This window comes from Electrophorus electricus, chromosome 18, assembly GCF_013358815.1.
Source record: "Electrophorus electricus isolate fEleEle1 chromosome 18, fEleEle1.pri, whole genome shotgun sequence".
Taxonomy (NCBI): domain Eukaryota; kingdom Metazoa; phylum Chordata; class Actinopteri; order Gymnotiformes; family Gymnotidae; genus Electrophorus; species Electrophorus electricus.
The window spans coordinates 16,883,046-16,909,772 of record NC_049552.1 but is presented as its reverse complement, the minus strand read 5'-3'; the positions used below and the strand labels follow the sequence as shown (position 1 = coordinate 16,909,772).

The 26,727-nt window shown below is 44.8% G+C and overlaps 1 protein-coding gene across 3 annotated transcripts in view; it reads right to left on the bottom strand.

The window, feature by feature from the left end:
* The window catches only part of slc6a9 (solute carrier family 6 member 9), a 35,999-nt gene extending 9,272 nt beyond the window's left edge, over positions 1-26,727 (bottom strand). Inside the window, exons 1-2 of one of the 3 annotated variants that reach the window (XM_035536314.1) lie at positions 26,663-26,727; positions 19,266-19,598 (exon numbers count right to left, since the gene is read on the bottom strand). In XM_035536314.1, the coding sequence (XP_035392207.1) occupies positions 19,266-19,295 (30 nt within the window). In that variant the 5' untranslated portion in view covers positions 19,296-19,598; positions 26,663-26,727. Of the gene's footprint in view, positions 1-7,927; positions 8,216-19,265; positions 19,599-26,004; positions 26,090-26,662 lie in introns of those variants that run through there. The other 2 variants (XM_035536312.1, XM_035536311.1) reach the window with 2 other exon arrangements.

The following is a 26,727-nucleotide window of genomic DNA, read 5'->3' as shown; positions in this document are numbered from 1 at the left end:
TTCATCTGAAGTTTTATTCTTTTACTGCTCTTAGCTTCAGGTTTCTGCGAGTCCTGTGTCACCTTCACATTTGGTTCCATCTTCAGTCTCTCCCAGGTGCTCTAGAGGTGATGAGTGATGAGGTGAGTGTAAGACGAGGAACACGAGGAAGAGCACAGCTGCGACCATCTGCCCTTTTTCATAAGCTCTCTCTCACTCACACACATGCACGTGTGCGCACACACACACACACACACACAATTACTGGCACCTTGCATCAGTGCCACCATCACAGAGGGGCAGGCATGCGTGTGCCACTCAGATTTATTCCTGGAGTCTGCAACTTTCCGGGAGATGAAGAAAACTAATCTTGGCACAGAGAGAAAGAGAGAAAACTTCCCAGATACAGAGAAAAGTGGGTGAATTAATGTAGGGAATCATTTAATACAGGAACAGCTTGGCTCTCGCTGTCACCCAACACACCTAAACACTCTCCATGTCACCCAACACACCTAAACACTCTCCATGTCACCCAACACACCTAAACATTCTCCATGTCACCCAACACACCTAAACATTCTCCATGTCACCCAACACACCTAAACGGTCTCCATGTCACTCAACATACCTAAACACTCTCTATGTCACTCAACATACCTAAACACTCTCTATGTCACCCAACACACCTAAACACTCTCCATGTCACTCAACATACCTAAACACTCTCTGTCACCCAACACACCTAAACACTCTCTATGTCACCCAACACACCTAAACATTCTCCATGTCACCCAACACACCTAAACACTCTCCATGTCACTCAACATACCTAAACACTCTCTATGTCACTCAACATACCTAAACACTCTATGTCACCCAACACACCTAAACAGTCTCCATGTCACTCAACATACCTAAACACTCTCCATGTCACCCAACACACCTAAACACTCTGTCACCCAACACACCTAAACATTCTCCATGTCACTCAACACACCTAAACACTCTCCATGTCACTCAACATACCTAAACACTCTGTCACCCAACACACCTAAACACTCTCTGTCACCCAACACACCTAAACATTCTCCATGTCACCCAACACACCTAAACACTCTCCATGTCACTCAACATACCTAAACACTCTCTATGTCACTCAACATACCTAAACACTCTCTATGTCACCCAACACACCTAAACATTCTCCATGTCACCCAACACACCTAAACACTCTCCATGTCACTTAACATACCTAAACACTCTCCATGTCATTCAACATACCTAAACACTCTCTATGTCACTCAACATACCTAAACACTCTCTGTCACCCAACACACCTAAACATTCTCCATGTCACCCAACACACCTAAACAGTCTCCATGTCACTCAACATACCTAAACACTCTCTATGTCACTCAACATACCTAAACACTCTATGTCACCCAACACACCTAAACAGTCTCCATGTCACTCAACATACCTAAACACTCTCCATGTCACCCAACACACCTAAACAGTCTCCATGTCACTCAACATACCTAAACACTCTCTATGTCACTCAACATACCTAAACACTCTCTATGTCACCCAACACACCTAAACACTCTCCATGTCACCCAACACACCTAAACACTCTCCATGTCACTCAACATACGTAAACAGTTTCATTGCTCATACACAGCTATTTACACTACTGTTTCACACAACAGTCGGAATCACTGTCCCAGTCCAGTACATTCTGGCCTCCAGTAAACAGCATTTCTGTGACTCATGTAAGAGTCTGCATTGAGCTTTTGTAGACAGCATGGAACATACCTAAACATTCTCCATGTCACCCAACACACCTAAACACTCTCTATGTCACTCAACATACCTAAACACTCTCCATGTCACCCAACACACCTAAACACTCTCTATGTCACCCAACACAGCTAAACATTCTCCATGTCACCCAACACACCTAAACACTCTCCATGTCACTCAACATACCTAAACACTCTCCATGTCACCCAACACACCTAAACATTCTCCATGTCACTCAACACACCTAAACACTCTCCATGTCACTCAACATACCTAAACACTCTCTATGTCACTCAACATACCTAAACACTCTCTATGTCACCCAACACACCTAAACATTCTCCATGTCACCCAACACACCTAAACACTCTCCATGTCACTTAACATACCTAAACACTCTCCATGTCATTCAACATACCTAAACACTCTCTATGTCACCCAACACACCTAAACACACTCCATGTCACTCAACATACGTAAACAGTTTCATTGCTCATACACAGCTATTTACACTACTGTTTCACACAACAGTCGGAATCACTGTCCCAGTCCAGTACATTCTGGCCTCCAGTAAACAGCATTTCTGTGACTCATGTAAGAGTCTGCATTGAGCTTTTGTAGACAGCATGGAATAAAGCAACAAGTGCTTTTCACCAACATTTCAAATATGTGTTTACCAACATCTTGGTCTTACATTGTGTTTTTCTTTTAAGAAACTTAAGACGTCCATTTACAAGTCGCTCCATCACATACACCTACCTAACACATACATTCACTGAGGTACTGTTGTAGTGTCATTGCCACTGTATACAAACGTCAGTTATATATATATATACATATATGTGTGTGTGTGTGTGTGTGTGTGTGTGTGTGTGTGTGTATAAAAGTTATATAGATGTGTATAACAGTTATATGGATGTGTATAAGAGTTATATAGATGTGTATAACAGTTATATAGATGGGTATAAGAGTTATATATATGTGTATAACAGTTATATAGATGTGTATAAGAGTTATATAGATGGGTATAACAGTTATATAGATGTGTATAGTATGTGTATGTGTATAACATACTTGTATAGATGATGCAAGTTATATAGATGATATAACAGACTTGTATAGATGATATAACAGTTATATAGATGGATATAATAGTTATATAGATGGGTATAAGTTAGATAAATGGATATAAAAGTTATATAGATGGGTATAACAGACTTGTATAGATTGTTATAACCCACTTGTATAGCTGGGTATAACAGACTTGTATAGATGATAGTTATACAGAATGATATAACAGTTATATAGATGGATATAACAGACATGTCTAGATGGTTCTAACACACTTGTATAGATGGTTATAACAGATTTGTATAGATATAACAGTTATATAGAAGGATATAATAGTTATATGGGTAACTATACAGACTTGTATAAAAGGATATAACAGTTTTATAGAGGGGTAAAACAGACTTGTATAGATGGTTATAACACACTTGTATATGTAGTTATAACACACTTGTATAGATGGTATAACACACTTGTATAGATGGTTATAACACACTTGTATAGCTGGGTATAACACACTTGTATAGATGGTTATAACACACTTGTATATGTAGTTATAACACACTTGTATAGATGGTTATAACACACTTGTATAGATGGTTATAACACACTTGTATATGTAGTTATAACACACTTGTATAGATGGGTATAACACACTTGTATAGATGATATAAGAGACTTGTATAGATGATATAAGAGACTTGTATATATGGTTATAACACACTTGTATACGTAGTTATAACAGATTTGTATAGATGGGTATAACAGACTTTTATAGATGGTTATAACACACTTGTATATGTAGTTATAACAGATTTGTATAGATGGGTATAACATACTTTTATAGATGGTTATAACACACTTGTATATGTAGTTATAACAGATTTGTATAGATGGGTATAACAGACCTGTATAGATGGGTATACACTCTTTAAAACAGGCCTTCTCTCTGTCACAAAGCTGCATGTCCAGACTCCCCAATCAAACAACCAGGACAGCACATACAGTCTTTAATGCACAAGGACGAGTGGAGCAAAGACATTAAGCTACGAAGGAAAGTTCATGTTATGTTACACCATCACTGAGACGAGCTGAAACAGGTCATCTCGCCAAGGCAGAGAGACACACAGAGTTCTTTAAGCAGCATGTTTGGAGACAGCTGAAGACATCTGTCCAAACACCTCCAGTTATATAAGGTCCACTGTCAACTGGAAGGCTGACCTCCTCCCAATCCGTTTGACCCCCGCCCCCCACCCGACCCTAGAGGTCACGTCCCAAATGTTGCATCTTCCATCACCTTCTCTTCAGGGAGGAATTCCTGCACCACAAGAGAAGATGAGGCTCCAGGTCAGACCCCGAGTGACTGGCTGGGAGTCTGACTACAGCGCTGACTCTGGGGCACTGCAACACTCTTCAGTAGGTGGTAGAGCTTCAAACAATCAAACAAAAGCATTTTTAAAATAACAAATTTATGGTTTTCTGGAAAGCAGTCAGAGGGAAGATGTCACTAGATATCCAAGGAAGAATTAAATTCAAAAACTGTTAAACTACAATATAATTCTTTTTTACTTGAATATTTTGGATGGTGCTTTATGCAACCTAGCATTATAAGGAAACTACGGACCGATCACAGAATCATACGTCACACCTGAATAAATACAGAGTGGAACAGAAACAAACAAAAACAAAGCTGATAACGCCACACGCTCCACAGCTGCTAACGGATGTCTGTAGTGATTTAGGAAACGTAAGAGTGTGAGAGGTAAACATCAGCTATGACAGACACGTCCACGTGTCCAGATGCTGGTCCACCCAGAGTATTTGTTACAAACTGCCTCCCCCTCAGCAGGGGGCTTTAGCAAGCCAATGAGAGCAGTTCCATTCTCCTCTGCCCCACTGAGATTGCTGGCACAGCCAATCACCCACAGTGCCCTTCATGTGATCTCTGTGAGGTGAAAGTAATTCCACCTTAAAGAGGCAGTGCTAAGGCTTCTCACCCTGGATGCAGTAGGCTGCATTGATGCCCCCTCATTGGTCATTCCAGCGCTTTGCAAAACAACAATAAAATGTACAGAAAAGGGCTGAGGAGGCTGGCCAACGTCTAGCCACAGGAGACCAGATGGGGCGGGGGATTGGGTGAGAGATAGGGGGTGGGGCTATTGAGTGGTCATATCATTCAATCACAAACATTCAGGAAGTGGCTGCTCCAGGCATTCAGGATGCATGCTATTTATTTATTTGTTTGTTTTAAAAACTGTGTTAAGTAAACTGCACAGCCAACTGACTTTTAAACATTTGAAACTGTGAAAAGTAATTTTAAATGACATTTTAAAAAGTTATCACATAAAAATATTTAAGCAGAGACTAAAAATTGTGTCCTATAAGAATCACACAATCGACCATGAGGTTAAGAAACACCTGCTGATCGTTTTCAGCTCCTCTGCTGTAGGTGTAATGTGCAGACGGAAGCTGAAGGGAACTGGACTGCCTCTTCAGAAAGGAGGAGGACACCACCACATTCTACACAGTGGCACTCATTGTTATGGTAGATCTCTGAGGTGCACCCAGCCCTTTAGAACCTCAACACGCCGGAGGCTGGGGTGTTGGGGTAGTGGCAGATGCACAGTACTCAGACTTTGTCCAACATACCTGACTAGCTGGTTAACATGTGACCAGACATGGTAAGGTCCTACACCAGTCGGAGTTACAGGCCGGCACCAACTGGGGACCTAGGGCTAATTACACACCCTTTCTGAATATAAAGCCTGCGTACTGTAGCGGAGAAAGAGCTACTCCACATTAAGCGCTGAGAGACCCCACATTACAGTGCTGAGGGACTGTGCACACGAGTCATGTGTGAATGTGCAGGAACTACACATGAGTTCTGTGATCTGATACATAAGCAGGTACATTAGAATCAAAAGGAAAGAAACTGATCTGAGGTCATCATTCTCCCAGTGAGACAAACAAGCAAACAAACAAACAAATAAATAAATAAAGGACGCCTGACCTTAAAATTAACTACCAAAACTGTAAAGGAACTTGCAGGTCATTCATATCATGAGATATAATTTACTGAAGAATGCAGTATTCAAGTGGGTATACTGAGGTATTGGCTAAAACCTAAAAGACAGACAGACAGACAGACAGACAGAGAATGTGAGAGAGAGGGGAGGGAGGGAGAGAGAGAGAGAGAGAGAGAGAGAGATCTGATCTGCTCAGACAGCCAGGTGGAGATAGCGTTTTCTGGCTGTGTGGCCATGAAGTGTTACGAGAGACTAGGTCACTGCAAGCTGTTCACCTGTCCACACACACACACATACTCACACACACACACTCACACACACTCACACACACACACACACACACTCACACACACACACACACACACACACTCACACACACACACACACACACACACACACACACACACACACATACACACACACACACACACACTCACTCACTCACACACACACACTCACACACACACACACTCACACACATACACACACACACACACACACACACACCTCTGTTGGCACGAGGGTGAGACAGGAGTGTGAGACACGGAGGGCGTCAGACAGACTACCACCTCACAGCACTATGACCAGCCCGTCAGTAAGTCTACAGTGGAACAACACAGACGGCAGCAGCCCTGTGAGAACAGTAGAGATAGTGGGGGTCATGTGACCCCCCCAGACCAGAGTGGCTGAACGCGGGTGTGCACAAGGACCGAGCGTGCATGAGGACACGGCATGGTGCTCACCTGAATCAGTGACCCCACAGCGTGTACAGTGACATCTAGCAATAATCAAACTAATGAGGTCACATGGGTTAAGGGCTACTGTACACCCAATTCCTGTCAACACGGTAACTCCTGTGGAATTGCCTTACTGTAATAACACACGCTGCATAAATACAGTCAGCAACAGAATAAAAGCATATCAAATGTATTCCAATTAGTTTCCACTGTACAATCATCTGAATTTGTTAGGTATGTGGTTATCAGCACATCCCAAAAGGTTGTAGTCCCAGTAATGAAGAAGCCCTTCTGGTCTGCATCTCCTCAGAGATGTGTAGGGTTGACTGCACAATTTCCCAGCATCCAGCCTAACCAAGCGGAGGTTCATGGAATGTTTGGTTGAACCACTAAATGAACTGTGGATCAACTATGGTCTTTTTGGTAAGAAAGAATCTTAAAAAAACAGGAAAGGTGTGATTAACCTTTTTCTCTGCTGTTAGTAACCTTGTGCATTTATTCTACAAGGCTGTAAAATTCCTGTTGTTTTTATGCTGTATTCACGAGTTACACCTCACTGTTCCAGCAAACCACTGATACTCAGATCTACACTTAATCACTGTAGCCACTGGAACCTGCTCTGTGATCTCCTCCCCTCCCCTCCTCTTTTCATGGATGGTAACCAGCAGCAGTGTTCCATCTCCGTTCCTCTGAGGCAGTACGCAGGCACCTTGGAGGCCCAAAGTGGCTTATCAGACACCTCAGCCAGTCATTTTCAACAAACCTTCCTGACGATTGTTTCAAGTGCTAAGTGCCCCGGTGGGCAGGGAGGAAGGTATAAATATGATCCACCCACTTCCTTCCGTCCAGAGACTGTATCACACAGCCTCTCTCTCTCAGACACCACAACTTCCTATGGCAATTAGTTAGAGAAACTTTTCAGCTGGCGCACACGTGGTCTGGTTTTTAAGGAGCTGCGAGCCCTGCCTCACGTGGTCCGCTGACTATTGAGTCGTCACAGGTCCTGAATGACTGCGGGAGAATAAGACTCTGCAGACAATGCTTGGCCTTGATTAATTCAATTCTTTCAGGACCCTGCACCGTCGTCTGGGCAGTCTACACAATCACTGCTTTGATGCTCGGGTTAACGCACACTCGCACCCGTACTCCTAGATCACAGACTCAAAAGAAAAAGACATTCACACTCCCCATTTATTTTTACTTGCACAAATTTTGTTTATTTAAAAATTTTGGGTTTTTTGCTCTGTTACTGTATCTCTAGCAAAGAGACAGAAGTGACCCAACTATAGCTTGCCCCCAAACCCCCACACTGACCTGATCGGTGCAAGGAACCACAGTGCAGTTGGACCTGGACATGGTTGGAGCACAGCGACTGAATCTAGAACTTCCACTTTCGACTTCTTCATTCACCCATTACTCCCCACACTTCCACAGAGAATGAGAGAGAGAGGGAGATAGAGGGAGAGAGAGAAACAAACCGCTCTCCTTTTGGCTGCGCTTGATTAATGTCTGAATTATTTTCACCTCATTTCATCTGATGGAGTTCTGTTTCCTCTCCGCCTCTCTCAATCATTCGGTGTGGAAGTGCCCCCCACACCCCTGCCTCGCCTCCGTTCCTCCTTTTCAAGCCCTTTTCTGCTGTGTGATGGGGGGCAGGTCCTAACCCTTTGCCTCTACCTCCATCATGAATGGAGTCATTGTCATTCTAGCAGCTCGGCTGCATACTGAGTAGCGAGGAGCTGCTAGCATAGCTGAGCAGGGGCCAGACCTGGAGCCCTGCACTCCCGCATGACAGCCAGGCATGAGGAGCGATGGGTTCCCCCAAAACGCCAGCCTCGCTGCCTCTGCAACGCTTCCACTTGCTTTGCGAGCAGCTCCATCCAGACCACCAATGCTCCTTGTTCACTCAGACACACACACACACGACTCTCGAACCCTCCTCATCCATCACCATTGCAGTGCCGCAGGCAAATGGACAGACGGTCCCTGCGGCCCCGCCCATCGCACAGCCCCGCCCATGCCACATCCCCCAAAGCCCCCCATGACCAATTTATTCTCGCTTTCCCCGGGAGCTCAAAAGATTTCCCGCTCTTTGTCGTCTCGAGCCGTGGCTGGTCAAGCCATCCATTGCATGGAAGGTGCCGTTTGCCGGAAAGCGGACGGCCAGGAAAACGATACGGAAGAAACATGGAGAGCTTTAAACAAAAGGGAGCTTTCAGTGCTCGTCTTGGCTGTGGCCCGAGCGAGTATCCTGTTAGCGGTGTCAGAAGTTGACAGGCATCTGGCCCTCGGCCTAACGAGTGTTTAACGAGGGCCAACAGCGGTGGGAAGTGTGTTGAACGAACAGACCTTATGAGTTGACATGATGAGCTTTAAGTGAGGAAGGTCAGCACAGACTTCCTCACTGCCTGCTTCACATACAAACCCAACATGTGGGACCACACGCAGCAGATCAGGTGCATGTCAAAGAGATATATGAGACGATATTAAAAAAGAACATCTGTACTCTACAGTAAGAGTAACACCACACACACTGCCACTTTAAAATACTGGGAATATTTTATTGCAAAGTTGTTTATATGAAAAGTCAACACTAGATCATGGAGGACAAATGTCAATAAAAACTTTGAATGTTATGATGTTCAGTACATAACAAAACCTAAGGCAAAAGGCTCGTTACAAGACCCAGCTCTGTTAAAACCATCACATCAGACTCCAAAGTTTCTCAAACTGGGTTAACTTGGCTGTGAGCCAGTTACGGAGGCTCTATCAGATAAATCATTAGAAATCACAAAAGGAGTTTGTGTGGATAGACAAAGTGTAGGGGGGTCTACTGATCCCAGCACTGATCCCAGCACTGAACTGAGCAGCTCTGATCCCCGCGCAGAACCGAGCAGCACTGATCCCAGCGCAGTACTGAGCAGCACTGATCCCAGCGCAGAACTGAGCAGCACTGATCCCAGCGCAGAACTGAGCAGCACTGATCCCAGCGCAGAACTGAGCAGCACTGATCCCAGCGCAGTACTGAGCAGCACTGATCCCAGCGCAGTACTGAGCAGCACTGATCCCAGCGCAGTACTGAGCAGCACTGATCCCAGTGCAGAACAGAGCAGCACTGATCCCAGCGCAGTACTGAGCAGCACTGATCCCAGCGCAGTACTGAGCAGCACTGATCCCAGCGCAGTACTGAGCAGCACTGATCCCAGCGCAGTACTGAGCAGCACTGATCCCAGTGCAGAACAGAGCAGCACTGATCCCAGCGCAGTACTGAGCAGCACTGATCCCAGCGCAGTACTGATCCACTGCACCAGTAGATTTATTAGAGGCGGGGGGGGGGGGGTGACTTGCTGTATAATAAAACATTCTCCCCTTCCCCAACATCAACACATCATCTTCTAATTGTGCCTGATAATTATCTGGAAACTGACGTTAAAGCTAAAGTCTCATCCTGAACAGGTCTGGCAAACAGGACAAGTGGTTCAAATTTACTACATTTCAGGTTCAGTTGGGCTGAGCTTCAGCACATGTAGGCTATGGGCCTGGCACAGAGGGACGTCCATGCCGGCAGGCACGAGACACACTCCAGCAGCCACGGCCAAGTCCCATTAGCCAAACAGCAGCCCGCCACACAACAACGCTCTGCTAATGAGGTATGAACACTGTGTTGTTTTGACAGCTCCATATCAGTGGGAGAATGGAGGCCATAATAGGGGGGAGCATAAACTGAAAAAAACAAAACAAAACAAAAGAATGCCTAGAGTCTAACCTCTATGGAGCAGACACGACAGGAACCACAGGCTGGGGGAAACCAGCTCTGGTAATTGGACGGTTATATCAGGCATTTAGCGCTCATTAGCAAATGCAGATGTCAAACACTGTAACTGCCCAAGTCTCTAAAACCCCTTTCCCCATGGTCCAAATCAGTGGTAAACACTGTAGGGAACCAGACTCCCCTCAGCGATCTAAACAGAGCTGCCCTCAGCTATACAGCAAGTAGGCTAACGCGTGTACAGCTACAGCTAGGCTAGACCCCAAGCAGATGAGGGTAGAACAACCACGCACATTTAAAACCGAGCACATACTGGGTTAGGGTTAGGGCTTAGGCTTAGAGTTAGGGTTCCAGTCATGGGTGACTTATGGCTAAAGGCAGAAGGCAGTGGGAGACGGACCAGTTCGCAATGAGGTTATGACCAAGTTGGTCTCCTCAAGGAATGTTTGCAATGCAAAAAAGCCCCTATGAAAAGATGTTTAAGATGGGTTTGATTTGCTTAAATGTTTTGATTTATGTTTCAGCTAAATATAGCAGCTACCAGCATAGCAGAACTGCATCTATGTTTGCAAACACCTGTTCATCTTAACCTAAAACTTCACTAGAGCCATATACAGTCCAGAACTGTCACTAATGCACACACAGCTAGACCAGGACATTGGATATGTCCAGAATAAGCTCAAGAATACCGCTGGAGGGGGAAGCAGAGGACAAGAGACGCAGGGGGTGGGGGGGGGGATCCAAAATAACAGAGAAAGAGACAAGTGACCATTAAATTCCCCAGGGAGGAAGTGCAACTCTGCTTAACCAGGTGTTTCCAATTCGAGGCACGTTGGCGCTATTGACAATCCGAACAACAGCGCCTCAGTCAAGTTTAAAATACTACTGCGCACTAAAAATGTCACTTTTTCAAACGGAGTGCCACGCTTTGGTGCAACGCCTCTTTCCGCTGTTCTCTCGCGCCCCGTTTACAGTCTGGGGCGGCATGTCCGACAGACATGGAAAACAATCTTTAACAAACACACAGTGTGGAGGGCTGCAGAATAAGGAAATCAGCTCACGTGATTTTCAGTCCCATTACAACACAAAGAGTCACAGGTCATTACAGCACGCGGGTGACAGAATGTACAACACTGGGAACTTAACACTGGAACATGCGCACACGTTTGCTCCAGCCTGAAAAAAGGCAACACCACCAACTCCAGTTTTAGGTGTCGATCATCATGTACCTGAATGGTGTAAAGTAAACTTATTTTAAATTTGTAAATTGTTCTAACTTTTAATGACATTAAAAACGGCAGGTTTGTAACTTACATTAACAGGGTAACTCACACTGTTATTGTAAGTTAACACTAGTTAACTAGTTTAAGCAGAGATATGATTTCACATTTTGAGATCATCACAGCACCTGTACAGCTAGCCCACATTAACTTGGGATTAACTAATGTTTCTTCTTCCATATAGTTGTCTCTGTTAGTCAGGTAATGTGGTAAGGCAGCTTTGCTCGACGTGACAAACATAACAACATGGCATTTTTACTGCTTTGGGATACCCCATCTCTGTGTTTCACGAGCACGTGCCTATCAGGAGGGAATAAAAGTTTAGATGACATGACGATTTAATTTGGTCTAACGTGTATTTATGCTTTATGAGCTACTTGTATTTATGCAGCCACATAATGACAAATAAATATTTTTTCCTCCAGAGGGGCAACCTTAGCCTGGTCTTGTCCACGAGCTTAAACTCAACTCTAGGTCTCTAGGGCTACGTTCACGTTACCAACTTGAAGTGACGCAAATCCGAGTTTTGCCGATAGTGTGATACAAATCTGATTGGTTACCAGGGCTGTGTGAACACATAAATCCTCTTTTCAAGACAGGTTCAAATCACTTTGGTATGTTGTCCAATCAGATTCATTTCGGATACGTGGCTGTGACTACAAATGTCGTCTTCAGAACAATGGAGAGCAACTGCCTTTAATTCACCTTCCTGACTGGCTCAAGTACAGCAGACCGCCATCCTCCAGCGCAAAACGCGACGCATTACATTTACATTCAGTACTCACGGCACGGATCAATCCTCGCAGCCACATCCGTGCAGAGAGACTCTTCATTTGCACAAGTCACCTGTGCAAAACGAATCAATACATGTGGCCGGTTTGGAGGTCATATGCATTCACATTTACAGAAAAATACAAGTCACTTAATTATGAATATGAAACCTCAAGATAGGCAATCTAATTTGAGCAAAAACCCTTGCAATGTTTTGCACTAGGTCCAAGTTCAGAGAACTGTTTGAGCTTCACTGTAATACGGTTTTAAAAAACAAACATGATATAGGCACAGTAAAGCATGAGCATAAAAGCACAAATCTAAGGATATTCAAAACCAAAATTTCAGAGCGGCTCTGCACTAACCCACGCTGAACCCCTTCGCACTGTAGCTTTATAGTGCTTTACTGTCCAGTCCTGTTTTGGGGTCTCAGTGAGTTTGTGGAAAAATAATGATGGGTAGAAATGAATTTGATCAAAAACTAAAAATAATAAATCAATAAAATCAACCCATTTTGTAATTTCTATCTCGGTTATAAATCTGCCTTTAATGCCCATCTGCTTTTTCAACTTTAAATGGTGTCCAGAAGTAGGGATTTCATCACACTAGAAATCACTAGGTTGACAAACTGGATGCTCCAGAGATCTGTACTTCTCAGTCTCTGACAAACAGAACAGGTCTTGTGCCATCTTTACGTAACCCTGTTTACAGCTCCGGGGATTTACCGCACTGGAGCCTCAGAAACAAACAACGACACATCCGACAGGTTACTGTAAGCAGATTGATGGAAAGTTACAGTCTGCATGTGATGGTGGATGTACATTATAGTATTGCACAACATTTATTTTGCCAGACAACATCAAACAGGAACTTTGCTTTACTCAAGAGGAAATTGAGTGTTTTCGAATTACGAATGTGACATTTCAGAGAGGAAAGGTTCATGTATCATTACACACATTACAACCATGTACTGGTTTTATTCCAGTGCTCTATAAAGTAAAACTGGAATTTCCCAGTCAGAAACGACTCCATAAATCTTCTCCATCAGCTCCGTGTGAATCCCACTCCCAGTGGATAGTGCTTCAGTGACATACTCTAGTCCGGACAGGTTTTTGAAAACCTTTTTTGAATTCTGCTACTAACCTCCCAGCCAGGGGTCGGGTTTCAGTATGTGAAGTGTTCTGTGCTGCAGAAGCAACAGCAGCCGAGTGACTATGGAAATGTTAATCCCACACACCCACTGGAGTCTGAACAACAATCAGGGGTCAGGAGGGACCTTTCCATTTTAAGACACACTGCCCTTTTTTGGAGCATCATAAAAGCAAATTTATGGAACTATGACACACAACTTTCTGTACCATGTTTACTGTGTGTGTGCGTGCACGCGTGTGTATTTGTGGGGGGTGGGGGGCATCTGACTGGCTCCAACGCTTTAGATTAAACTGATGGTTGGGTGATAATTTCCCCTTTCCTTAGTAATCTGGAAGGGCAGTCGGACTCTCTGGGGAGAGCAGCAGTTGTGAAGGGGCCTTAAATCAGGGCAAGGGGGAACACATGACCTCCCCACTGTGACAGACATATGGGTGCATGGCTGAGGACCCAGGAGAGACACATGGCACTTCAGCTCAGCTCACACGGACTCAGGAGGATCCGAAACTCCTACAATGAAGCACACGTGGCAGAGACAGCAGGGGTCTGGGGCAGTACACGCACCTGGGGCGGTACACGCACCTGGGGCAGTACACACGCCTAGAGCGGTACACAGCCAGCCATGTTTGGAGAAATCAGAAACAAGCGTGTTTTAAACTGAGGTCACATATACACGGCTCAGGAAAGTTTACAGGGGCCCAGGAATGTCTTCAGGGGCTTGTGAGTGGTCAAGGTCGCTTGTCATCAACAGCCCTCTACTGTTCAGAATAACCGAAGAGTTTTAAAAAGATTCCACAAACTACTAAAAGCACTATTATGAACAAGAGCTCTAAAAATAAAACCATCTCTTTAAGAATTGTAATTTTTTCTATGTATTGCTGAATATGTTTACTGCAAGGTGTTAAAAAGGGGTGAGAAAATCAAACTGACTCAAACTGCTTGACACAAAAAGCTTCAAAAGTGATTAATAATCCTGAAAGGGTTGAGGCGTTGGGGAAGGTCCCTGAGAATCGCAGGTCCCCCCTCGTCCCAGGCCTGTATCTCCCATTCAGCAGAGCGGGGAGGGGGGCTAGTCAGCCTCAAGCGCAACAAATATGTGGTGAAAAGCCTTTGAAGGACTCCAATTCAACTTTACAAAAATAATATCAATCAAAATAGAGATGGGGAGCTTTAGAGGGCCGGTGGGAGGAACACAGCACTGAGTGGCACGCTACAGTTATACCCCCTCCCCCACACTGCTGTTGGTCATTTAGTTTAGTTTCGGTGCAAATGTGAGCACCTCCACATATAAAAGGAGAGAGGAAGAAAAACAGAAAACCAGAATTTTCAGCTTGAGTGGTTTCTTCGAACAAACTCCAAAGCCTGAGGCTCACTAGGGCTGCTGGCATGGGGAACAGCTCTTTTTTGGTGTTGTTTTGTTTTGGTTTTGTTTCAGTTTTTCTCCCCTCAAGGAAGCGCAGCAGTGGACGTGTTTCGCATTCGGTGACGCTCGTGCTTCCTTTGTGCCATCGCCATGGTGGCCTCCGTTACCCCCACCCACCCCGCGGCCTGACCCATTCTCTGCTGTATAACCCGTCTTAGCACTGTGCGCCATCAGACTGCTCAAAACGAGAAATCGCATTTGCTGGCCCTTCTGGGGGACATCTGTTGCCCTGGACGTGAGGGCACCATGTTCACCAGCGTACCAAAGATGCCAACGTTCCTGTTCTAGGGACGTTAGGGATGCATGTCCTACACAAGCCCAACCCTTCTCCAGAAGCAGGCGTGACCTTAAGCAGAGAGTTCACACACCTCCAAACACTGCTGCCCTACACCTCAAACACGTTCGAAAGATGAACATGTACAATTAAAGCCATAAAATACAGATCTTTAAAATACAATAAATATATATACCTTTATTAATTACTTCTATTTTTTATTCAGTATTGGATAAACACAACTCTTAAAATACACCTTCCCTTTATGAATCTGTAATGGGAGAGGTGGGTTTTAGAAGGAAAGTTGAGTGTGTGTATTGGCCTGTTCACTGGGTGCTTGGACTCCGACATTTGCAAAGCTGCTTTGTGACAACATCTGTTGTAAAAAAATGCTGTATAATTTTTGACTTTACTTGTATTTCAGTGGGAGGATGAGCTCAGAGACTGAGGACAAACCCTCCACACTACACTCGCTGAGGACAAACCTTCCCGTTCAGGAACTCCAACCTTCATTTCCACTCTGTTCACTATATATCCCAGCAGGTAGGCGTGTGTGTGTGTGTGTGTGTGTGTGTGAGTGTCTGTGTGTGTGTGTGTGAGTGTGTGTGTGTGTGTGAGAGTGTCTGTGTGTGTGTGAGTGTCTGTGTGTGTGTGTGTGTGAGAGTGTCTGTGTGTGTGTGTGTGTGTGTGTGTCTGTGTGTGTGTGAGTGTAAGAGTGTCTGTGTGTGTGTCTGTGTGTGTGTGTGTGTATGTGTGTGTGTGTGTGTGTGTGTGAGTGTCTCTGTGTGTGTGTGTGTGTGTGTGTGAGTGTCTGTGTGTGTGAGTGTGTGTGTGTGTGTGTATCTGTGTGTGTGTGTGTGTGTGTGTGTGTGTGAGTATCTGTTTGTGTGTGTATCTGTGTGTGTGTGTGTGTGTGTGTGTGTGAGTGTGTGTGTGAGTGTGTGTGTGTGTGTGTGTGTGTGAGTGTGTGTGAGTGTGTGTGTGTGTGTGTGAGTGTGTGTGTGTGTGTGAGTGTGTGACTGTGTGTGTGTGTGTGTGAGTGTCTGTGTGTGTGTGTGAGTGTGTGTGTGTGTGTGTGTGTGAGTGTGTGTGTGTGTGTGTGAGTGTGTGTGTGAGTGTGTGTGTGTGTGTGTGTGTGTGTGTGTGAGTGTGTGTGTGTGTGAGTGTGTGTGTGTGTGTGTGTGTGTGAGTGTGAGTGTGTGTGTGTGAGTGTGTGTGTGTGTGTGAGTGTGTGTGAGTGTGAGTGTGTGTGTGTGTGTGTGTGTGTGTGTGTGTGTGTGTGTGTGTGAGTGTGAGTGTGTGTGTGTGTGTGAGTGAGTGTGTGTGTGAGTGTGTGTGTGTGTATCTCAGGGCAGAGTGCTACACAGAGCAGACATGTCATTGTCACCTCATCAAGAGGCTTTAAGGCTGCACAGCTCCTTTCTGATGGGGAGGAGGTGAGGGCTGTACAAGGCTTTTGCCCCAAACACACTATTGTGACACCACAAACGCCCATCTGCTCCGGAGGATCCGGACAAGCTACCCTGTATTCAACAGGCAGCAGCACTCCACCAATCACAACACAGCAGCAAGAATGAAGGGCAAACAAATCCGCCAATCAGCAACGCTACGTTTGTCTGAAGGCCACGCTGAAGTCTCTCCGCCCACAGCAGTGAGCTTGAAGAATGGGAAAGGCCAGGGAAAGGTTGTGTGCCAGAGTCAGGATCAATGTGTCCACAAGGTGGAAAGGCTTCCGGAAAAGGGGCCCCAGCTCAGCAGATAAGGACCCCTTTCACAACTTTGGCATAAGAGTCCAAGTCTCAGTGGTGCACAGCTGATCCTAGCTGCACAGCCACATAAAAGAGGACACTCACAAAGAAGCTATATGTTTAGCATGATGCTCATCTGAAGAGTAATTGCTGTTTATTCTCACATTACTACTGACACACACACACACACACACACACACACACACACACACACACATCAGACCAAAAGCAAAGTGTGAAAGAAGGTTAGTTATGCTAATACTACTAGAAAACTAGGACTCACACACTTAAAACAGTTATATGACAAAAACACTGTGTAATATTGCCCTCAGTTACCAAGTGCTGGAGGAACAGCTATCACAATCACACTGACCAATTAGACAAGTGGAGAGCAGGTTTATATTTACATTTTCCCAAACAGCTGAAGTTTTCAGAACAGGTTTGCTGCTCTCTCCTGATATGGAAAAGTCCAAATTCTTGTGCAAGAACTGCACTTCAGAACAGCACAAAGAAGAAATGCGATCCCAGTCACTCGAAGGCTACTTGGAAAACTCGCCTTTAGTTAAGTTTTCGATAACATTCTGCACATCATCAGTAACCACAGAGCAGACCTGACACCTGCAGCTCCGCACAGCGAACGGGACCTTTCCTCTACTTCCCCAGGGCCCCGCACGACACCAGTGGAACACTCTAGTGTTTCTCGTGCAAGACGGAAGGTTCTCCTTGCACCTTCAGGAGCGGATATGCGTTACATGAATGAAAAACACAAACTGCCATGATTGTATTTGAGTAAAACACAAATTGGGATTTCTTAAGATCTATTTTTGTTGTTGTTCTTGTAAATGAGTGAACATGCTCAGCTCTGAGGCTAGAGAGCACAGGCTAGAGAGAGCACAGGTTGCACAGCAATCCTAAATGGTGCTTATAACAACAAAACTAAAGGGCTATGGAACCTGTCTGGATGTCAGTATGTGAACACCTACATTACATCTCAGCCATAATATGTACTGTTCTGAACACCCCGGTGAGCTGGTGAAGGAGCTGTGTCCTCATTCTCCTGTAACCCTCGTGTATGAAGCTTTCAAATGCAGCTGAAAAGCCGCACTCAAGAGTCAGTGGTGTGGCGCACTCTGGCTGGAAGCCGGAGACACCACAGCAGAAGCTGCTGAAGGCTTCCTCTCCAGAACACACACACTCCTCCTCTCCGGAGCGCACACACTCTGATCACACACCGACAGACAAAACCAGAGGCTCGGTGTTAGCAAGTGTGCCATTTCTACAAACTTCTGACTGTTCTGTTCTGATGTTTTATATTGCATTAGACATGGTGGTGGGAAAAAAATCAATTAATTAAAAAAATTCATGAATAATAATAATAATGAAGAAGAGAATGGTTTGGCAGTTATAAGGAATATCAATAAAACAAAACAAAAAACTACCAAGTGAAAGTATAATACTAAGTAAATATGAAGAAAATACATGATCATTTTCATGCACATCATAATGTATGAAACTACAGAAACATACAGCAGTCCAAAGAAATGAACAAGATCCCTCAGAAATCCCAACGCACACCGACTCTGTGACCTGTCTGGGACTTTCTGTTCACCCGGGCAGCTCCACACAATCTCAGCAGATCCCAAGAGCGCTTACAGTCCAGGACACACAGCCTGTCGCTCCGCAGTCTCCTGCTCACGTAGGTGCACAGGACCGGATGTGAGCGCCCTCAACAGGACGAAGGAGCAAACCATCGTCACACAGCTTAGCAGCAGATGAGCTTGGAGCTGCACTCAGCCACACTTACACTTCAGGGGAAAGTATTAAAGACAGCAGAGGCTGGGTTCTTATCTCACGCTAACCTGACGGGAGCTTTTGTTCTGATCCAGTAGACCGGTGCCGTGAACACAATGTTCTCCTTTTCTCATAAAAAAATAAGTTGACGCCTTTTGATGCTCTGAGTGCTCACACATCAGTAGCCCAGCAAGGGGAGTTACAGAGCAGCATGGAGGAGAATGATTGCGTGTTGGCCAAATGCTTTCAAAAACTTCTCAAATCAGTGGGTCCCATGACTTCAGCATTAGAAGAAAAAACACCACAAACTCAGTAAGGAAAGAACAGAACAACAAAAACAAACCCAAAAAATACCGCATGAAAACGTCGTCTCTTAAGGCTTAACGCAATCTAGCAGCAGATGATGGAAGCGGAAAGCAGAGATGCCATGCGAGGAGAACGACTCACCAGAATGCCAGAACACTGCTTCTCCTCCATGTTGGCGAGGCGATCTGTCCTCTCGCGGAAGGATGTCCGTCCGCACTCGGGAACTCGGCCCTGGAGCTGCTGGGGTGCGTGTCCAACCTCGGTGTGCCGCTCTGTCCCTGTGCTTTTCCTCTCTTGCAGTCTCTCTCTCTCTCTCTCTCTCTCTCTCTCGCTCCCTCTCGGAGTCTCTCTCTCACTCTTTCTTTCTTGCTGTGTCTCTCTCCCGCGTTCACTCGCCGGCTACTTTGCAGTGCTGAGCTGAAGTGGCGTCTCTGCTTTGTGCTAATTCTCCGCTAATCCAGGAACTTTTCTATGCTGTGAAAGGGACATGTGACAGAGAGGGGAGGGAGGGGCAGAGGGGGTGGGGGAGTAGTGTTCAGTGCATTCTGTTGCGTTTCACAGCTTTATGATCACGTCTTAATGAGAAAAAGGTGAGTGTGTGCAGGAGGAGATGTAGCAAACCACAACAACTAGATAGAGACTGCCTTCCATGCAGACCGCCCTACGTGAAGACCACCCGGTGTGCAGACTGTCCTGTGGGAAGTGGTCAGTGTTCCCAACAAACATTGTGTTGAGGACGGACACTGAGCCACCTGCCCCAACAAGCCCAAGTTCTCTACTTATGCAATGTCACTGAGAAATGTCTGAGAAATTCCAACAGTGCTTCCCTATCCAAGAATGCTCCTACCACTGTACAATTAACTACACCCAAGATGGATGTTCAGGAACCTCAGTTGGAGCTCTACTGAGCACAAGAATAGGAGACATACCCCACCAATACCTTTATGCTTTGGCCTGTGTTGCTGACTTCTACTCAACACAAGCACCTCAACATTCCTAAAACTAAGTATGCTGAAATCCAGTGATGTTTGCAGTAAATGTTCACAGCCCCTCCAGGAAATAGTGTGGACAGCACTGTAGTTGCACTGTACATGCACACACACACACACACACACACACACACACACACATAGTGTCCATGTTGGAAGCAGAGGTCTTATTACATTATAGTTCAGTAAGGCCACTACTCAGAAATAGTCCACAACTAACTCATAAAGACCTTAGAAATTGGTGGCCACCTTGGTGGTGTCCCCAGATCCCTGTAGGACACACCAGGATGTGTAAGGGAGCACAATGCTGGATGTCTAGGTGCTAAGACCCTTCCTCTGTACTCTACTCGAGCTTCACTGATCAACAAACAAAGGAACGTGATGGCACCAGAGACTAGCTGGCATCACCTCACGTCTCACGTTGTCTCCCACCTTGACTGCTAACAGAAGTGTTCATTTTAGCAAACGTTCAGTCTGGAAGGTTTGTGCCTGTCATTTCAGGACCCAGCTGACAAATTGCAACTGACAAGTTGGTCAGCCTAGACCAAGCCACCTGGGACATTCTACTCAACCACATGGTGCATCGGACACACCAGGCAGCTCCACACAATCTCAGCAGATCCCAAGAGCGCTTACAGTCCAGGACACACAGCCTGTCGCTCCGCAGTCTCCTGCCCACGTAGGTGCACAGGACCGGATGTGAGCGCCCTCAACAGGACGAAGGAGCAAACCATCGTCACACAGCTTAGCAGCAGATGAGCTTGGAGCTGCACTCAGCCACACTTACGCTTCAGGGGAAAGTATTAAAGCACACAGACAGCTCAGTGAATAACTTCCTCTGTTATGAAAATGTGGTACTGAAAAAAGTACCACAAAAAAAAAGACTAAACATGTTTTTCTCAGCAATAGTCAGATACTCAGTACTCAGGTAACGATACTCTGTGCTCAGGTAACAATACTCAGTGCTCAGGTAATGATACTCATGCTCAGGTAACAATACTCAGGTAATGATACTCAGATAATGATACTCAGGTAAAGATACTCAGTGCTCTGGTAACGATACTCAGTGCTCAGTTAATGATACTCAGGTAACGATACTCAAGTAACAATACTCATCTGAACCACAAGGTAACAAAATTTGCTTCATATTTGCATCCTGCCTGTATCAGATCCACCATCCCCATGTAGCATGTTGGAATCTCACTCACTCTGGCAACAAGTGCTCTGCACTTTCTGACTGGGAAGACCGGCTCCAATCCGTCCTCCAGAATGTAGCAGGATACTACACATGGAGCAGAACTTGTGCAGAACACACACACACACACATGCATGAACGCACACGTGCGCACACACATGCATGCACACACACACACGCATGCATACACACATGTACACTTAGTTTCAACCATGACATGATGACCTAGTGTGAAAGATCTATTCTTAACTGCCTACATACAACAGGAATGCAAGTTATAAAAATCAGATTCCTGACTGTCTAGTCACCTGCAGGATTAGAAACAGAAAATAAAACACAGAAATATCAGGCTAACAGGAGCACTTATGTGCTAGTCTGTGGGATTAAACCTATCAGGAGCACTTGCGTGCTAGTCTGTGGGATTAAATCTACCACAGGAGAAATATGTGCTAGTCCGTGGGATTAAATCTACCACAGGAAAAATATGTGCTAGTCTGTGGGATTAAATCTACCACAGGAGAAATACGTGCTAGTCTGTGGGATTAACGTATCTTTCCAAAACAAAGAAGGGTTTTCATTGTAACATCACGTTAGAAGTGTATGTAGATACAGTTACAGAAGGTACTCTGAACAAATCACAAAACTGGTTTTTGACAGTTTCTCTGGAAATTTCTTCACATCAGAATTCATCACTGATCGGCAGCATTGACAGCATCCAAACCAAGACTGACTAAACTAAAGATGAACGTTCCTCAGGTAAACAGCACTAGACTTCTAAAAGCAAGCACTACTGACGCTTCTGTTCACTTAATGTGTGTAACATATGTATAGTCCACACACACACACACACACACACACACACACACACACACAGACAGACAGATGCAAATTGCACTTTCATAAGGACGGGCTGTCTTATGTCTTAAACTGTCTTATGAGAGTACTTGAATATCTGTGGAAATTTCAAATAGTGAATATATTTGATTTCTGTGAAAGTTTAGCAGCACGTCATAAACCTAATAGCACTTCTGTCTAAAATGTGTGAATGAGAAAGTAAATAAAAGTAGAGGTCATGAATTGCAATATATGGACACAGAGATGTATCCCTAACTTTTAGGCTTGGCAACTTCGTGTGTCAAACGGCATCACAACTGCAACACAACACAGTGGGCTTCACCATCCTGAATGAGACACACAGAGTGAAGAACCCAGACTGCACAACTGACACAGGTCAGGGTACTTTTCCACTGCAAACCAAATTAGCCATGCTAGCAGGAAATATTACTGTGGCAATGTCTCAACCCAAAACACAAAAAAGGAACAATTTCAACATGATACTGTGAACCTGAAGCAGACTGAAGACAACTCACTGCTAGAAGGAGGCATCGTAGTCCTGTGGCTGAGACAAACAAAGGAACTGGATCCAGTAGAGGAGTATGTATATATAAACTATAGAGAATTTGCATATCAGCAAAAGCTTAAATATGCAGATTTCAATGAATATGTAGATTTCAATTATGTCATTTCCCTGGTTTCCAGTTCAGTTCCTTACCCTGTACACTACACACACCCAACGCTGTTAGGACCTTGGATTATATGGTCCTCTATCAATGCTTACAAAAGACATCACTAATTCACCCTTGAAAGTCACCAACTCACCCAACAGATTCTCACGAGCATTTGTTGACCGTCCAGGGGCTTCACAGTGTCGTCATTTCAGACACATGGGCTTTACATTCAGTGACAGTGTAGCACAACCTTCATAAAACCCAGATCAATGATGGTACATCCAGACACGACAGAATGAGACAGCTCTATCTGAGAACAGCTCAGAGAATGAGACAGAGCTATCATAGAACAGCTCAGAGAATGAGACAGAATGAGACAAATCTATCAGAGAACAGCTCAGAGCTCCAGCGGGTCTTTGCACAGTTGAAATGGCCCACAGAGCAGTGAGGAGAGTCTATCATGAGCACAAACAGTAGGAACAATCTCTGCTGAACACTCAACTTAGCCTTTAACCTTCAGAACAACCCAGAAAAACAGGATGTCATATACCATGCAAGTCTACTACAGGAAAGTTACAGCTGCGTCTGTAACCACACGTCTGTTGAACTGGGGCTGGTAAATATGGGTGAGCTTGTTCTCTTGCTACCTTTCCACCACAATTCAGGAGTTCACACAGGACAGCACATCCTCCGTAGGATAGCAAACAGATTCCCTGCATTCCCTCATCCAAGAAAGGAAATACAAAATGGTTCAGTCCCACAGCCTCCAGCGCTGTGACAACGGACGGGCAGGCATTGTGACCAGGATGTTTGGATTTGATGAGGCCATTGAGGGGCGCCAATAAAGCTTCCATAGCACAAAAGCTGTATAGACAACACGAGGAAGAGGTTGGGCAGATCAGCACATGGATGGACCTCCAGAATCACCAACTCATGAACCTGACTGACCAAACACAACAATCACTGGCAAACAAGCGTATGTGTTGACATGGCACCACCCACAGGTTTTCTTCTACATGTGTGTGGAAGCTCCCCCCAATGGCAGTGGCAGTTCTGCCTGACAACAGCTACAGGAGCTGTGTGATTGTGTTGGTGACGAGGGGCAGGGGACGCGGGTAGGGTGGTTTCACTTCGGTAACATGGAACGGTCCAGCTCCAATGTTCTCCTCTGAGCTCGAGGAAGTGGGGACCGGGCCCTGGAGACACGGTCATGCTGTGTGTGATGACGGACAAGTTCTGTGAAGCGTCTCCACGCCACAAACAGCTTCTCTATGGAGAATGCTGTAATAACCGGAGCTCAGCGCGAGCCCACACACTGCCGCGTCACACCCACTCTGACACACACACACTCGCCTCAACCTGCACGGGCGTCACCTGCTGCAGCCTGCTACCTCACTGTCCTGCCTTCCTCTGGATCAGTTATTCTGGCCTTAGGTCATAGGGGAGATTGAGGCCATCCATCTACAGCACTGATCTTCCCAGAATGTTGGGTCAAAATTCTTCAGAGAATTTTCAAGCCTTACATCCTCAGGGTTCCTATAACTCTTGTGTTAAATATATTTTGCTAGTTCTCTCAGCACTTCCCTAAAAATGACATTTTTATGCTGTACCAACTATTAAATGTGAACAATAGCTTTTATAAAGAATGTGTAAACCTGTCAAGACATGAATAGATAACCTCTTGCACAAGATATCTGCTCTTATTCCTGATATTAAAAGTGTTTAAACACATAAAATTAAGTCGTAATTTTAAAAAAAACTAAACAAGAACTACATATTCTAGCAACTGTTTCTAGACCTGATTACATGCTCTCCCCAACCAACACAGGAGCAAAACACTGCTTCACTTTCAGCTTACTTCCATTAGCCTTTACTACAACTAAGATTTCATAAAAGAAAGGAAACAAGTTGTAAATACTGAACAAAGACTTCAGAGACTTAAAGACCTATTTAACAGGTCCCAAAAGGTCATCTGAGAATCCATGCTCAATCTGCTCTGTTTCCACAGTGACAGAGACAGTCCATCAAACTCTGATGATAAATCCTTCAGCCAGAAAAACAGACTGCTTCATCCCTATGAAAGATTATTACACTGGGCTACAGTCTAAACGTGTGGTTTCTTTATGATTTAGATGTTAAATAAATAGAAACTGGAAAAAAATCACAGAACAATGGAAGCAGATCAGCGAATGTTTGTGGATCTCATGCCAAACTTGTTTAATCACACTGGCCACCAACAAAGCACAAGGTCGTTCTTTTAGAACATGACTGACCGAAACCGTCCAGAAAGTCATGCAACAGACATTCGTCAAATACCATCAGGTAAAAAACAAAATGTTTCACAAGAAACATGTCTGGGATTGACAATGTGTTTTCATTGTAGCTCAGGGCAGCTGTACAGAAATAGTGATTAATTTTAGACTTTGAACACTAAATAACATGTCCACTTTCGAACTATAATGACAAGCTAAAGAAACGGGAATTTCCTAAACGATACGATATAACAACATGGATGTCTACAGTCACAAGATAACAGCCTCTAACCAGTCAAATAGTAAACGAGTTATTCATACACAATAAGACCTAATGAACCCTAATGAGCCCCATTGAGCCCTATAACCAGAGAGTAAGACACACACGTCCCATAGGACCGCAGCAGACCGGCAAACACTAATAACAGCAAACACTAATAACGCGCTTCATCGTCATATTGCGCTAGTTTCGCCTTCTTCACGCTGTTTTTTCAACAACAGAACTTCACTAATGAGCGTCTGACTACAGTCCTTCATGACTACGGAGGTCATACCGACACTTTGCCCGCTCACCGACAACTACGACTACTAGGAAGCACCACGTGCTCTGCGGAGTTATGGCAAATATCCAACTGTGTGAAGATAAAGACTGAACTAATGCTCTGAAAACCCGTTTGTCTTAGCAGGTAACATAACTGCAGTCTAAGGAATTCAAAATGCAGTTAATTTTAAAAATCATTGTTGTCAATTTAAAAATGTATTTGCGGAAGCCAAAAGCATGTTTTTATATATAATACAGTCCATAAATAATGTGGTTGAGCCTACTACAGGTGTGAACCATTTACGCATATTGGGAAAACGATGGTTTTAAAAGGCATGTTTAGGCTACGTCGATAAATTCACCGGAGGAAACGTTATCGTGTGCGGCGCGCTTACCCTCACGGAGTCCTTTGTGCTGCGCGTGGGGCAGACGCGTGGGGCAGTTCGTCTGACGGAGAGGAGAAAAGTTGAGTGCATCGCTAATTTCTTCAAGCACCAACATGGGACCGCCTTTGTCCAAATAGCCCGAGTGCCATCCCACCCCCTCCTGCCCGGTAGCGCGTCCGGCAGGAGGGGCCGCAGTGGGGCAACTCCAGGACCCACATCAAACCTGCCACACGGGGACTTGACGCCACGAGCCAATACCTCCTAACTCAGATTTCCCAAATCTCCTCTTGTGAGATAATTAGCTACTACGATATGATTTTTAAAAAATATATTGATCTTATTAATTGTAACGCCCAGTTTGCTTTTCGATGTTGATCTGCTTCCTGGCTACTTACCTGTGTGAGATTATCGAGCAAATTTGGACGATAACAAAAAATAAAACGTCAACTGTCAACAATCGGAAATACGCTCTGGATTGAATTCGGATCTGATACTACAAGCTATTCCAATAAATAATAAAGATTCGTTTAAAATATGTTAGGGATAGACGGCAGATATACTAAACCTTGGCGATTGATATAAGGACTAGAATATAACCGAAAATTACATCCATGCACGTGCATCGTAAACGGAATGACCCACGGTTTTTCCAGACATGCAGCTGTACCTGCGTTTAATCCCGAGATGGCGAAACCGATCTGGGAGCAGATCTCTCAGGTGGACAAAAGACAA